Source organism: Alternaria conjuncta (assembly GCF_024043145.1).
Source record: "Alternaria conjuncta strain BMP 0040 chromosome Unknown scaffold_21, whole genome shotgun sequence".
In the NCBI taxonomy this organism is placed as follows: Eukaryota; Fungi; Ascomycota; class Dothideomycetes; order Pleosporales; family Pleosporaceae; genus Alternaria; species Alternaria conjuncta.
Genome location: NW_026250110.1, coordinates 347048 through 360132, shown reverse-complemented (window position 1 = coordinate 360132; position 13085 = coordinate 347048). Strand labels below are relative to the sequence as shown.

General features: G+C 52.7%; 6 protein-coding genes across 6 annotated transcripts; 2 read left to right on the top strand and 4 right to left on the bottom strand.

The window, feature by feature from the left end:
* Nucleotides 1–23: 23 nt before the first annotated feature.
* Nucleotides 24–3140, bottom strand: J4E85_010194 (uncharacterized protein; the record flags this gene model as incomplete). The annotated part of the gene is made up of 3 exons (XM_051474408.1): nucleotides 24–934; nucleotides 1271–2788; nucleotides 2846–3140. The coding sequence occupies 3 exons, from the start codon at nucleotides 3138–3140 to the stop codon at nucleotides 24–26; spliced, it is 2724 nt and encodes a 907-aa protein (XP_051321901.1).
* Nucleotides 3141–3696: 556 nt separating this feature from the next.
* J4E85_010193 (uncharacterized protein) lies at nucleotides 3697–4566 on the bottom strand (the record flags this gene model as incomplete). Its single annotated transcript, XM_051474407.1, has 1 exon — nucleotides 3697–4566. The coding sequence occupies one exon, from the start codon at nucleotides 4564–4566 to the stop codon at nucleotides 3697–3699; it is 870 nt and encodes a 289-aa protein (XP_051321900.1).
* Nucleotides 4567–6308: 1742 nt separating this feature from the next.
* J4E85_010192 (uncharacterized protein) lies at nucleotides 6309–7969 on the top strand (the record flags this gene model as incomplete). The annotated part of the gene is made up of 2 exons (XM_051474406.1): nucleotides 6309–6561; nucleotides 6615–7969. The coding sequence occupies 2 exons, from the start codon at nucleotides 6309–6311 to the stop codon at nucleotides 7967–7969; spliced, it is 1608 nt and encodes a 535-aa protein (XP_051321899.1).
* Nucleotides 7970–8391: 422 nt separating this feature from the next.
* On the top strand, nucleotides 8392–8870 carry J4E85_010191 (uncharacterized protein; the record flags this gene model as incomplete). The annotated part of the gene is made up of 3 exons (XM_051474405.1): nucleotides 8392–8428; nucleotides 8493–8585; nucleotides 8674–8870. 3 exons carry the CDS (start codon nucleotides 8392–8394, stop codon nucleotides 8868–8870), a joined length of 327 nt encoding a protein of 108 aa, XP_051321898.1.
* Nucleotides 8871–8950: 80 nt separating this feature from the next.
* J4E85_010190 (uncharacterized protein) lies at nucleotides 8951–10186 on the bottom strand (the record flags this gene model as incomplete). The annotated part of the gene is made up of 1 exon (XM_051474404.1): nucleotides 8951–10186. One exon carries the CDS (start codon nucleotides 10184–10186, stop codon nucleotides 8951–8953), a length of 1236 nt encoding a protein of 411 aa, XP_051321897.1.
* A 2174-nt stretch (nucleotides 10187–12360) lies between these two features.
* On the bottom strand, nucleotides 12361–12800 carry J4E85_010189 (uncharacterized protein; the record flags this gene model as incomplete). The annotated part of the gene is made up of 2 exons (XM_051474403.1): nucleotides 12361–12622; nucleotides 12673–12800. The coding sequence occupies 2 exons, from the start codon at nucleotides 12798–12800 to the stop codon at nucleotides 12361–12363; spliced, it is 390 nt and encodes a 129-aa protein (XP_051321896.1).
* Between the last annotated feature and the right edge of the window lie 285 nt (nucleotides 12801–13085).

Genomic DNA, 13085 nt, shown 5'->3' with positions numbered 1-13085 from the left:
TCCGCAAGCCATATAGCACATTTTCATTCCTCCACGAAGAATCTGGCCGCAAAAACGACATCGTTCTCACTGAACACTCCCTGCCTCTCACTCTTCACCTGCCTTAGAATGCCTTGTTTGTTCTTCTTGTCCTTACTCTCCGCGTACGCGATGACACAATCCCGGTTCAGCGATGGGTTGCTGTTCGTCTTCAGACGTGTGGGACTGCGAGGCTCTTTCGGTAAGGTGCGGTGGAGGTTCTTGCGTTTCTTCGTAGCCGAGGATTGAGGTGTAGAGGGTTCGTGGCGCGCAAGTTGAGGTGTCGTCAGAGTTGAAGTGAGCTTCACTGGGGACGGGGTTTCATTGCCGCGACGTGATTCGCGCAAGCTTTTGCGTTCCGATGAGCCATCCGCTTGCGGAATAGATGCAGGAGACGATCTAATAGGTGCTTGAGGTGACCGGGTATATGAATTGGGCTCCACATCAGGCTCAGGAGTTGTATGTAGGCTGGATAGAGGGGAAGATGTAGCAGTGTCCCAGATCTTAGAGTTCTGGACGACCGGTATCGCGATCTTGGACGATGGAGCTGCGTCAGGCGTGTTTCTCGATTTGGCGAAAGAGCGAGATCGACGTAGTCGCGCAGATGCTTCACGAAGTATCTCTTCTGGATCCTCGAACCAGAATGGATTTGCCTTTGGGCCTTGTACGCCAAGAATGTTGTTGCTAGAAGTTGTACGACGCGAGAGTCTTGATTCAGTTGCATGTATACTCTGGTTGCTTGAGTCAGCATCCAGCTGGTCACCATACAGCTTGACCTCCTCTACTTCAGGTCGTTCACCCGTTAAATTGGAGTTCTTGACAGTCGATGCGGGTTGTTTAAACACAACATTCGGTTGGAAAGCGCTGGTCTCTTGTGGGTTGTCGATAGCGAGGGGCAGGTCAGTCTTCGCGTGCTCTAATGGCGATGTAGGCGGCGGCGTTCCCATCCGGACCGTACTTTTTCTTGACCCGCGAAATTCGGTGCTTGCCTTCTCTGAATCAATGGATCTCTTCTGTTCATCATCTCCTGGGACGATATCCTGTCGAGTTGGATTCTGGACGGGGCGATTGGAAGCCAAGTCTAAACGCAGTTCAGGCTCCCACCTATGATCCACTATAATTGACCTATCTTGCCCATAGACTACCAAGCGTCTGACCACGATGTTGGAATTTGTCTTCATCGACTGTTTTGGAGGAGATGCTTTCTTCGGAGAGACACTTCGTTTTGGCTTTGTAGGTACTGAGTACAAACCTGCTGGCGGTAACGGCAGGGACAGTCTGCGATCAAACGGCGGAAATGACAGGTGTGGTGGCCGAGATTCCTGATATCCATGGAGGTCTGCGACTTGTGGTAACATGTTTGGCTTGTAGCTCTCGGGAGCTCCGCAGAAGTTGGGCCCCATACCGGACATGGTGTAGTCTCGACGCGTGTATTGGCTTTCGGGTAAGCCACCACGTGATTCTCCAGGCAGAGAACCCGCATGCGGCCTATGACTTGAGGGTGCTTGCCTGAGCCCTGGTAAATGTGTAGGAAAAGGTGATACGTACTGGTAACCTGGGCCCTGAAAAGCCGTGGGAAAGCGATCGAGCGGACTAGACGTCAGGCCGGCGTTGTCGCCCGGTATCTGACGCATGAGATCACTGGGTGCGACTCCTCCCAGTGTTGGATCCGAGAATTGAAAGGTATATGGTGATGGGAGCATGTGAGTCGTGTGCGAGTTTGGGGTCAGATCTGGATACATCATCTTCGGAGTGAACCCTGCACGCGAAGTGAGCTCCGCTTCTGGAATGTATACTGTGTCCCGTGCATGCGCTCTTCCAGTCTCCGGTGCACGCGGTATGTTGGAGGTATCTGCACTCTTTCGAACTGGTGAAGACGTAATTCCTGCATCTGTAGTGTTTGGTGCTATCAGTGCTGGAATGCTTGATCCGACACCAGCGAGTGGTGGATTTGACCGCGTCAGGGGTTCCATGGTTAGAGCTGATGGCAAAACAGGTGACATATCTCGCTTCGGCTGCACTCCGGACCGGAGAGCCCGTCTCTTTGTATGAGATCCATACTCTGGATCGCTGTCTCCTTCTGCATCCACGTCGATGACCTCTGAGCTCGGCTCGATGGTATCTTGAGGTTCCGCGTCACTCTCGCTCTTGCTAGGAGCATCGACACGTAGTTGCATAGTCCTGCCATCGGCTCCAAGCACGAACGGGTAACTCTCGTCGATCATGCGCTTCGGTGCCTTTAAATAGCCCACGCCGCTAGTGAGCTTCCTACCCTCTCCAGATGTGATGACTACGTCGATGACCCCGAAAGTCTTTCCACCTGGCCTCTGCATAGTGTATACCTGCTCCGGCATCTGCGTTGTCGCAAGCGCGTTGAGGAACTCGGCAGTGGGAGGAATGTTGCCTTGTTCGTCGGTACCCCGCTCGCGTGCTTCAGCTTGGAGCGCCTGACCAATGTGTTGCCATCGCTGTTCTACCGAAGGTGGTGTGTTGTTCTTCGCAGTACTGCCATCTGCGGCGACTCCGGGTGGTAGGATGATCCATGGCCGCTCAGCGAGAAAGTCGACTCTAGTGCCCGCGAAGACCTGGTGATGGTCTTTCGAGCCAGATTTGCCGTCGTAGTTGGGCATGGCCAAACACGCGGCGAGTGTTCCATTGAAGAAGACTTCAATCTTGAGCGATGTTCTCTGGTTGTAGAGGCCGGAGACATAGGTCTGGTCGGAGAGGTTGACGTGGAGGGTAAGTGCTTTCAGTGTGAGCTGCGAGATATCTGAGAAGCTATCGTTAGCCGCGGTGGTGCTATTAGTATTAGGCAAAAGGTACGCACCCTTCGGCGCACCCTGTGCGTCCCCAGGAGCTTCCTCTTCGTATATGTCACTCCCGACCCGGGTCTGCATGAAAGGCGCTTGTGCGAGCCAGTTGAGCTGGAAGGCGGCGTCATCACCGGGGAAAGGCACCTGCTCTTCCTTCAATAGCTTGCTCCTCAACAGCCTCTTTTCAGCTAATGCAGACTGCTGCTTGGCTGCCTCTCCCTTTCTCAGTATGATCTTTGCTGTAGTCGTATCACCGAGCGGAATCGCGCCCAGGCGCACCGAGACGCCACGCGCGAAGTAGGTAGGCATATTTGCAGGTGAAAGAATATACACGTATTATGACATGGCCGTCGCCAGAGGCAATGCCGCACTGCCTGGCAATGGGGTATTCTCGAGTCGGTTGGGTGCGGTAAGGCCGTCTAGAGCGTGTCGAGCATGGTGGGGGTGTATGGGGGACGCGTTGCGGTGACCGAGCGCTGCTGAAATCGCGTGACGTATATCGTGGGCTTCCGTTTCCGGCAGGTGCCTCCAGTGCTCTTTCCGCGCACTCGTCCTCACCGCCGTGGCCAGACTTACGTCTATGCAAATTCTACCTGACGTATAGCAATCTTAAATGTACCCAGGTGTCATGATAGTGGATTTGGCCAAGAGAATATACACGCGATGAATAGAAGTGATAAAGAAGCAAATCGAGCAGCTTTGAGAGAACCCGACGCGCCAGCAGACCATCTAGAGGGAAGACTGAGTGTAATCATCCCAATCGCAATGAGTCTATCCGCACGAGCAGATACTTACACAGAACGCCTAGATTGCGTAGAATTTCGCCTCAAAAGGGTACGCAGCTGACGGCAGCCGATACCGTGCATCAGAGCTCGATTTCACCCCCGGACTCAACGAAGCCTCCGCCGCTTCTTTGCTGCTCGGTGCCATTGACGCCCCAATCGTCGGTAATGATGCCAATCGGTGGACCGCCTAGGACATCGCCTAACTCGCCTATAGTCTTTTCGTACACACTCGCAACACCGCGCTCTTCCCAGTCCTCATCTTCCTCATCGTCGTCATTGTCCTCGAAGCCTTCAAAGGTCACAGTGCCTTGACGTCCACCTGCCTCTGCCTCTCCTTCCGTATCCGTGTCCATGGCCTCGCCCACGTCTTCCTCGTCACCCACTACGCTGTCTCCGCTCATTACACGGGTGACTGTGAGTCTGGTCCGGTCCACAACACCCTTCAAGCGAACCTTGTCTGTTGTGGTGACTGTACGACCGTTCTCAAACCCAGGTAAGAACTCTCCGGTCGCAGTATCGTGCCCGGTAAGTAGGGAGGAGAAGGCGTAGTCGAGTTTCGAGAGAAGACGGAAAGTAGCCTGAGCGGAACGCGTTGAGGAATCGAATAGTGGGAGGAAGTCGGCGGTGAGGACGGCGAGGTTGAGCAGATAGGGTACCTGGAGGTTCGGTGATCCAGATACCCAGACAACATCTACCAGGCCATCGAGGTCTTTTGCGACTTCCCAGAACGCCTTGTATCCTTCCTCCTCGCCCGGCGCTGGCTTAAGCTTTCGGTTCGTCATGCGGTTGTCCACTCGCTTCTGGATGCTGTTGACGCCATGGTCGAGGTAGCGTATCAGATCAGATTCCCTCGGGCCGCCGGGCTTCAACGGGTGTTTGCGTGCTTGTGGGAGGGGCGACGCGTGCTGTGACGGCGCGGACGACGCTGGAGGAGTAGGGATTTCGGCCATACTAAACACCCGGAGCCTACGTTGACTTTAGATCGCCTGATTTGCATAATTTTATCTTAATGTAGGCTGCAAACCTGTTCAGCTTTTCCGTTGTACAAGGTGATAGTGTGTATATGGTTCCAGGGTTTTGTTCACCGTCACGGTGGTAGGTGAAGACGCAAGGCAGTGGGTGAGGGGTGAGGTACAATCGTCATTCTACGCCGTAGGGTGAGCGCGTTCTTCTTCGTCTCGTGCGGGATCGACCCGCATCGTGAATTTTGAGCTGAGAAGTTGCACTGGTGCTGCGATAGCTGAGCGCGGAACTCCTGATGGCGGGATGACGTTCGCGGAAGGTTCCTCCGTCATCCCAGCCCGTGCCCTGGATCATCCCGCAACACCACCTGCATCGACAACAGAGCATCACCCAATTGTCGCCAAACCTCTGACACCGCCTGTACTTCTGCCGCTGCTTACCCACCAGTCTGTTAGTAGGCTTTGGCTTGTCACCAGGTACTCCTAATACCGGAGAACCTGCAGTGGCTGAGGTAACGATAGTTACTCTCACGGCTTTTCCAACGGACATAGGATACGTTTCCGCTAGGAATGCGATACGACGGAAAACTTGCATGCTTCGGAATAGCATGCCATCGGAGTTCAGCTGCTATGCCGTGTATCTCACAGCAAAGTAAGCCGCTGCCGCCATCGGCCCGTTCTGAGTGGCCAGGAGCAAGACAAGAGCGCTGATTAATCACCAGCGCGCCCTTCTCCAACGCGTGCGCGTGCGCCCTACATGCAAGTTTCATACGTCCGCGACGCCGATATGCATACCTAATTAAGCCGCCAACAATCAACCATGTCAGTATACTTGTGATGGTCCACCAGGCGCCGCCCCTTTTCTAGAAGTTTTCTTAGCTGCAAGAAAGGGAAAATTTGCTAACAAACGCAACTTCGGAGAGCCCCGATTGTTGGATGAGGTTGAAACGCGACGTTTATTGACTCTACCACTTAACGGCATAACGTTGAAAATTTGCAATGAAGCCTATGACAAAAGGTATCCACCCGTCGTGTACTCTCAGCGCGAGTAGTCAGGAACGTGTCGCGCTTGTTCAACATTTGTGGCATGAGCTCCTGTAAGGCTGGCTTGAGGCACATAACTGACCGCCAGAGTACCGCTATGGTTGGTGGGTGCGCCGCAAGCTAGCACGTTCGCGACGGGCAAGATCACGGAACCTGAGAAAAGCACATTCGAGACCGTTTGACTTGTGGAGACGTCCTGATGTCGTCCAGTACTCAGCTTTGCGGAAATGTAGAGACAGGCACCTGTATGGGCCTAGCGCACGACGCTATTGGAGTCAAGGGCGTGGTTTGTGATGGATGCAGGATGACTCCCCCGCGTATCCGACGGCAAAGCAAGCCATCGCTCAGCGCATCATCCATCTGCAGCATGCAACCTTCTCATCACCTACCAGCCCTAGTTTTGTGCCGCTTGCAAATGACTCAACCCAGGGCGTGCCTGAGTGCCATGTATAAGACAACCTTAAGGCCCACTTGTTTGTGGTGCAGTCCTGGAGCAGACGTCTTATCTTCACTCGCCACCTACTAGTCTGATCTCTGCCTATTCGCACTACCCCAGCTGCCCAGCTCTCAGCTTCTCCGCATTCGAGACGTCTTATCTGAGCAGGATTGTTCCCCGCTTTCTGGTGCGACCTTGTCTTGGCTATTGCAACTAGCAAGCCTACCTTAAGACACGCGACAGCATCGACATGTCTTCTTCATCGAACACATCAGTGTTTGCGCCACCAGACAGGATGCAGGCGCTGGGCAATCAAATCGGCTACAAGGTCCGCAATATCTCGCATCATGGCCAGCCTACCATCGTGATCGATCTCAACGACAGCAATGGCCACTGCCACAAGTTCATCACAAGCTATTCTTCCATGGATACAATCGAGGGAACAGTCACCATCACTGCACCGCACGACACTCGTTTTGAGGACATCGACATCGCATTCACTGGTAAGCTCAGATCATACACGAACTTCGCAATCATCGTATCTGACATAACACAGGTACAAGCCAGGTATATGTGGACAGGATGACGACTACGCCAACAATGACAGGACGAACAGAGGCAAAGCACCGGTTTTTGACTCTTAGACAGCCAATGGACCAATCAAACTTCCCCTCCCCAAGAATTTTTGAAGCTGGAAGACCCTACAAGTTTCCCTTCACATTTACCATCCCTTCGCAACTACTACCAAAAGCCTGCTCGCATCCAGTAGTCTCGGATCACATACGCGACGTACATCTCTCACTACCACCCAGCATTGGCGATCCCGATCTTGCTGGTTTTGGCAGTACACTGCTTGATGACCTTGCGCCGGAAATGTCAAAGATCACCTACGGAATTCAAGTCAAAATCGCGCACACTCGCGGATCAGAAGGCATCTCGGTGCTTGCTGATAAGCTGAAGAAAGTGCGCGTGAAGCCAGCCTTTGCAGAGCAGCCCCCACTGAACATTGATCACAACGACGAGTACCGATCGCGACAGGAAAAGACAGTCAAGAAGGGTTTGTTCAAAGGAAAGCTCGGGACGTTATCTGCGAAGACTATCCAGCCGCCACCTCTTGTCATTCCGGGCGCAAGATCAACAGAGGGCAGAACGATCACGACTATGGCCAAGTTAGTTCTCCGTTTTGATCCCACAGAGGAGACCAGCGCACCACCGAAACTCGGTTCATTGGGGACAAAGTTGAAGGTCGTGACCTACTACGCCTCAGCTCCTAGGCAGAATCTACCAACGCGGTCTACGCTCGGGTTCGATCTGTCGCAAGGCCTATACTCCGAGTACGTGCCGCTGTCCAACCTTTGCATCGCCTCCGCCCAGTGGGAAAAGCACGATGCGGCACAAAACCCTAGTCCAGAAAGCCTGGTTCGACGCGACTCCGGCATTAGCGATTGCTCAACTCTGAGCGAAGCGGAGAAGGCCTTCGCGATTGGCATCCTACCTGCATCCAAGGATTACAAGCAAGGTGCCTTCTACACAGCGCAGATCTTGGTGCCAATCACCCTTCCCATGACACAAAACTTCATACCGACATTCCATTCCTGCCTCATCTCACGAACATACACCCTCGCGCTGCAATTCTCCGCCCACGGAAGCTCGAGTATACACCTCAAGGTCCCGATCCAGATCTGCGCCGAAGGTAGTGATACTGGTATTGAGAATGCTAGGGCGAGGAGTGTCGAGGAAACGGCATTTAGGGCTGCCTCTGATGTGTTTGCACCACGCAGTGTTGCACCTCCAAGCCCAGAAACGGCTCGCAGCGCGAGTGTTGGCACGCGTGAAGAGATGCCGCCCGGCTATTCAGCTTTTGCGCCGCCCAGCACGAGGTACAGCGTGAGCCATTCTATCGTTACCTGAAGATGTCCCAGGCCGTCATGGTTGAACCAGTGACGGGATCAAGATAATTTTGTTGCGCAACAAACTGACGACTATCGAGCGATGTTTTTCTTGGAAAAGGATCTTGCTTTTCGGCGTTTTGGTAGGGAAGAGTGGCAGGGGTTTCATTCATCGCAGCGCAGCTCATGCTCTCTTTGGGTCGCCTTTTTTTATCGTTAGATCGCTCACCAGATACCCATACATATAGTAATGAACTTAATACGTTGTCATTCTCATCCTAGTTGCATCCTTTGCTCTTGCCCACTTCCGAGTAATGGTGTCATGGTGTCTTGGCACGTCCGTGCTGGCCCTGGGTAGCTTCCCAATCATCTCATCCTGTGGCACCACATCAGCACACCATCACGCACAAGCATCGCTTTCCATCAAACCAACGTGAAGAAACAATGGCCGAGCATCCGTCTTTCACATTGGCAGGCCTGTGTAAGTGCTACGACGCCATCTGCGTGTCTAGGTACATGAGAGCTGACTGAGAAATGATGTGCAGTGGCCGTCGGAGGAACTGCTGGCTATCTCCGAACACGCTCAACACCAAGCCTTGTCGCTGGAATCGGGTTAGGTGCTTCGTATGCTCTTGCTGGTAAGCTGTTTAGCCCATTGCACGTGTTTCTGGTTGCATTGAACATAATCAGCTGCTTGTGGGCGCTCCAGCTAACCTGCAATCTAAGGCTACCGAATCAAGCAAAACCAGGATTACGGCACTGAACTTGCGCTTGGCAACAGCATCATGTTGATGGGCTCTGCGATACCGCGCATTATGAAGACCGGCGGACGCGCGCCTGTGCCGATCGCTCTGGGTGCGACTGGTGCGCTGGCGACTTACTACTACCAGAAGAAGGTGCGCGAGTTCAGGTATGGTGTCTGAGAAGCATTCACTCTTCTTGAAAAGAAGGCTATCATCAAACGGCGATGGCGCCTTGTACAACTACTCAGGGTGGCTATATACTACCCTGCTCTACTCTTGAGTATCAATACCCCACTCCCATTCTCTTCTACTGAGTAAATCCTTTTCCGCGCCGTTTCCTCATCTCCAATACCCTCAAGCTTCGGGCTTCGCTGCGCAATCATCATTATACCATCAAGCTGCACCCACGGACCCGGTGCCATCCAGTACCGCAGTGTTTGATATATGCCAAAGCAAGACGACAACAGTACGATCGCGAGGACGGCAACGGCTACCCACTCCCAGCTCAGACGCGGACTGGACCCGTACAGTTGCCATTGAATGGGATAGGATACAATCTTATCTTCCGATTGGGAAGGCAGAGACGACGGAAGAGGAGACCAGTACTTGTTGCTCATGCTGAGTATGTTCTGGAACAGGATCCCCATGACGATCGACAGGCCCATGGCGTCGGAGTTCACAAGTGGATCGATTGCCTGTAGGTTGCGACTCATCAATAGGAATTGCGGCAGCAATCTTGTTGATGGAACCAATAGCTCAAGCCTCGGCATGACGTCCCGTGCCTGCATACCTACTCCATTGGCAACATCAAAGTCGCTTGCAGTTGCGCGGCCGTAAACGATCTTCTGGTTCAATTCAGCACCGTAATGGTTGAAGCTAAGGTCGGGACTTTCCCTATCCACGATCCACACATTGACTGCGTATAATCCATGTCGGAATAAGCTGGAACAAGTGGCACCGGCAAAGCCTAGGGATGGGACTGGTCCAAAATCGGTCATGATCACGGCTTCCGACGATTCGTTCCTAGCTGGCGGCCGCACAACGATTGACGCCTCCGGGTTCAATGACTCCATTGGCGTGCAGACAGTGTTCAGTACTGGCAGTACGAGCGTCAGGTTACCGGTCCAACCGATCGATGAAGATGTTGGCTGATGGTCCGTGTTCTTGAGCCAGTCGTAGACACTGGTTACTTGCTCATCGTCTGCGGAGGCCGTCTCGACTGACCCATTTGATAGGCCGAAATCGGTATTGAGTGCAGTCCAGCGCTTCCATGAATCTCCGTCCAGCCGGTAACTATACACATGCCTCCAGCCTTTCTGCGTTTCCTTTACCGTGGACACAACATGCGTTAAGCCGGTGAACGCGAGAGAAGCGGACATGCCGAGCGCCCAGTCCCATGGTGGGTAGCCTTCCCCTCCAATATTGGATTGGCCGACACCAAGGATGTTTAGCCAGTCCACGCCGAGGAGTGATACTTTAGGATGCTCGATCCTCATTGTCATTCGGTCCTGTGCTGTCGTTTTCCAACGTTTCTGATAAACAGGATACCAACGCTTCTTCGGTATAGCCACAGTGTTCACGGCCAGGCCTTGCAACATAACCGAGACAGATACGCAGAGACAAAGCAAACAGCGGGCAACGCTTTTCCAGCTCAAGCTAGACCTTCGCCACCTTGTGGCAAAGTTGCTAACAGTCATCCACGGCTTCGTCAACTCCTCCCTCAAACCAAAGTCGCTGTACTTCACACCACGTCTATCACCCACTGCTGTAGTCTGTGCCATCCAGACTGTGATGAAGAATGAAGCCATGTATTCCAAGGAGCTCACCAAGAGGACATCGAGGCTCTTGTTAAAGAATCCAAGAAAGGCTAGCTTGAGATCCGCATCCACTTCTTCACCGAACACACGGGTCAGGCCTATGGAGATGTATGTGCGCATCGCTCCGAGCGAGATCCCGTGGACGGTGTCTGATCTTGGCGTATATATTCTTGGCGACTACCACGACTCTTTCTCTGATGGCATTGTCAGTTCGAACGAGATGCAGCTGCCGTGCTCTTACTTCAAGGCTATCAGTATCGCTTTGTAGCCGCGCATCCTATTCGACAAACTGTTCGCTGGGGCCTTGGGAGTCATATTCTCGATCTGTGTACAAACGGCTCCTTCGCCGCTACCCGTCAGTTGCGAGGCTGTTGGTTCTCACAAGCAATATCAACACAACACTAGAGGCTCAAGGGCGGCTATATCTTCCATGGTAAGCATGCAAGGCTGAGAATGTAGCGAGGCTGAAAGATATGCCCACGGCGTATTGGCTGCATGCATGACAGCCACAAGCTGCACGAATGCTCTTTTGTGCGACAAGATATCCGCGACTTCCACGAATCACACCTTCGAGAGAGGTAAAGGCCTGTTTTTTCACCGTTGATAAGCGTTGAGTTTAAGAATACCAATCACACACAGGCACAAGAGCAACGCGTCATCCAAGCCCGCGGATACTAAAACAAACGACTGCGACTCTTTTCACGAGCTGCTGAACGCGTCGCAAGCTTTAAATGGGCTGGGATTGCCAGAACCCATCCCCATAGGAGTGACGTGTGAGCCGAGCGTGCCACGGCCGCCTTCCGCGCGTCCCTTCCTCGCCGCATGGCCAACAAGCGGCTCCCACTTTCTTTGCGCAAACCCCGTGATAACCGCCAAGAACACCGCTTGCATCAGTATAAATCCACATGCACACCATCCATCGGGTATATGCCAATAGTGTATGTCTGTCTTTCCGCTCCGACAGGCTCGTTCGAAACCCCAGAGGCAATCCGGATGTTTGGAAAGACTTGGAGGATTCGAATCACCGCATAGCTAGCTTCCATCAATGCGTAATCCTCTATCCGGAATCAGCATTTCGCGACTCAGAAATACACCGTTGTTCGCTTACTACCTAGACAAAGTCTTGGGCCGCCATTGAAGTCGACGGATCCAGCGCCTGGACGAGCCTTCTTAATCAACTCGCCACTCTCCCACCTTTCTGGCCGGAACACTCTTGCGTCTGGACCATGGATGGACTCAATACGGTGTAGGTGGTATACCGACCAGACGATCCCGGCACCCTTAGGCATGAGGACGGGGGAAGTGCCATCTGGGCCTCCGCCTCGGGGCAATACGGTAGCTTGGTTCGTAAAGCGGAGATTCATCGGTAATGTTGGGTACAGTCGCAAGACTACATTCGTCAACGCGTGTCAGAAATCTGGCAAATGTGAAAGATGTTCAAGATGGACTGGGCTTCGAGACGTCAATGACATGCGCGTCGACACCACGTATCCAATATTCGATTATAGGTAATTGCAGCAAGATTCTATCTACTCATTGCACGTTGAAGTCATCTCCATGCAAGAAAGTCCAAACCCAATCATGACTACCTTGCTGAGCTTGGTATTCCAGCTTCACGTTCATGGTCTTACCGAGTTTCCCCTTCATCTTGTCCAACCCATCTAGTAATTCCTTAGTTGCCTCAGCATTGTACCCATAGTACGATATCTGAACTTGAGTCAACGCCGGCAATTTCTTCAATTCCTTCGCAAAGTGTCTCGACATCCACCTTCGTGATATGTACTCATAGCGGCCAAACTGTACCTTATGGACAGCCTTTTGCTGAGCACTTGTCGCGTGGTTGAGCCAATATGTTAAACTGCCAAAGTCGTAGAAGCGAAAGATGCAGCAGCTTCCGAGTAGATCTGGCGGCAGACACGAAGGAGGGCGAAGCGGTGCCTTGGTGCGGGGAATTCAGACGCTCGCTCCTCAAACGGGGATCTATATTTGAGTGGCTTAATAGGTCCACCCCATGCTGGACGGATGATAGGGTTTCCAATAGCGAGCTTCCAGATCATGGCGCGGATTTCGGCAGGAAGTCGTAATAGAGGCGACTCTTCGGCGTTTCGCTGTACGCTACACTGGCATTAGTATTGCAAATTTAGATGTGATGGTGCTGAGCTTACATAGCAATTTCGCTACCTATAGATTTGACGTTTAGTAAGCCATCTTTGGATTTGTGGTAACCGCGCTTTCCTCGGCGAGGCTTGTCGTCAAATGTGTTGATCTGAGATGTAATTTGAGCGGCCGACATGTTGAGTTGAAAGTTGCACGGGTGCGTCGGTGGAGCGGTTGAGAGGAGACGAATAAGCCGAAGGTATAATTTTTAGATCCCAGATAAGGGCTGCTTGGAGTGAAAAGCCGCTCGCTGTGTGGCATAAGAGATGCATGATGCTAGTGAAACAAGACGCTAGATGAATAGGCTTTTCCAGGCAAGGACCTGCAGTTTACTCCGGCATTCGCAATGAAACCAGACCGATTTCGAGAACTTTTGCCAAAGAGGGACAAGAAAAGCAACCGTCGCAAATCCCCAAGAAAC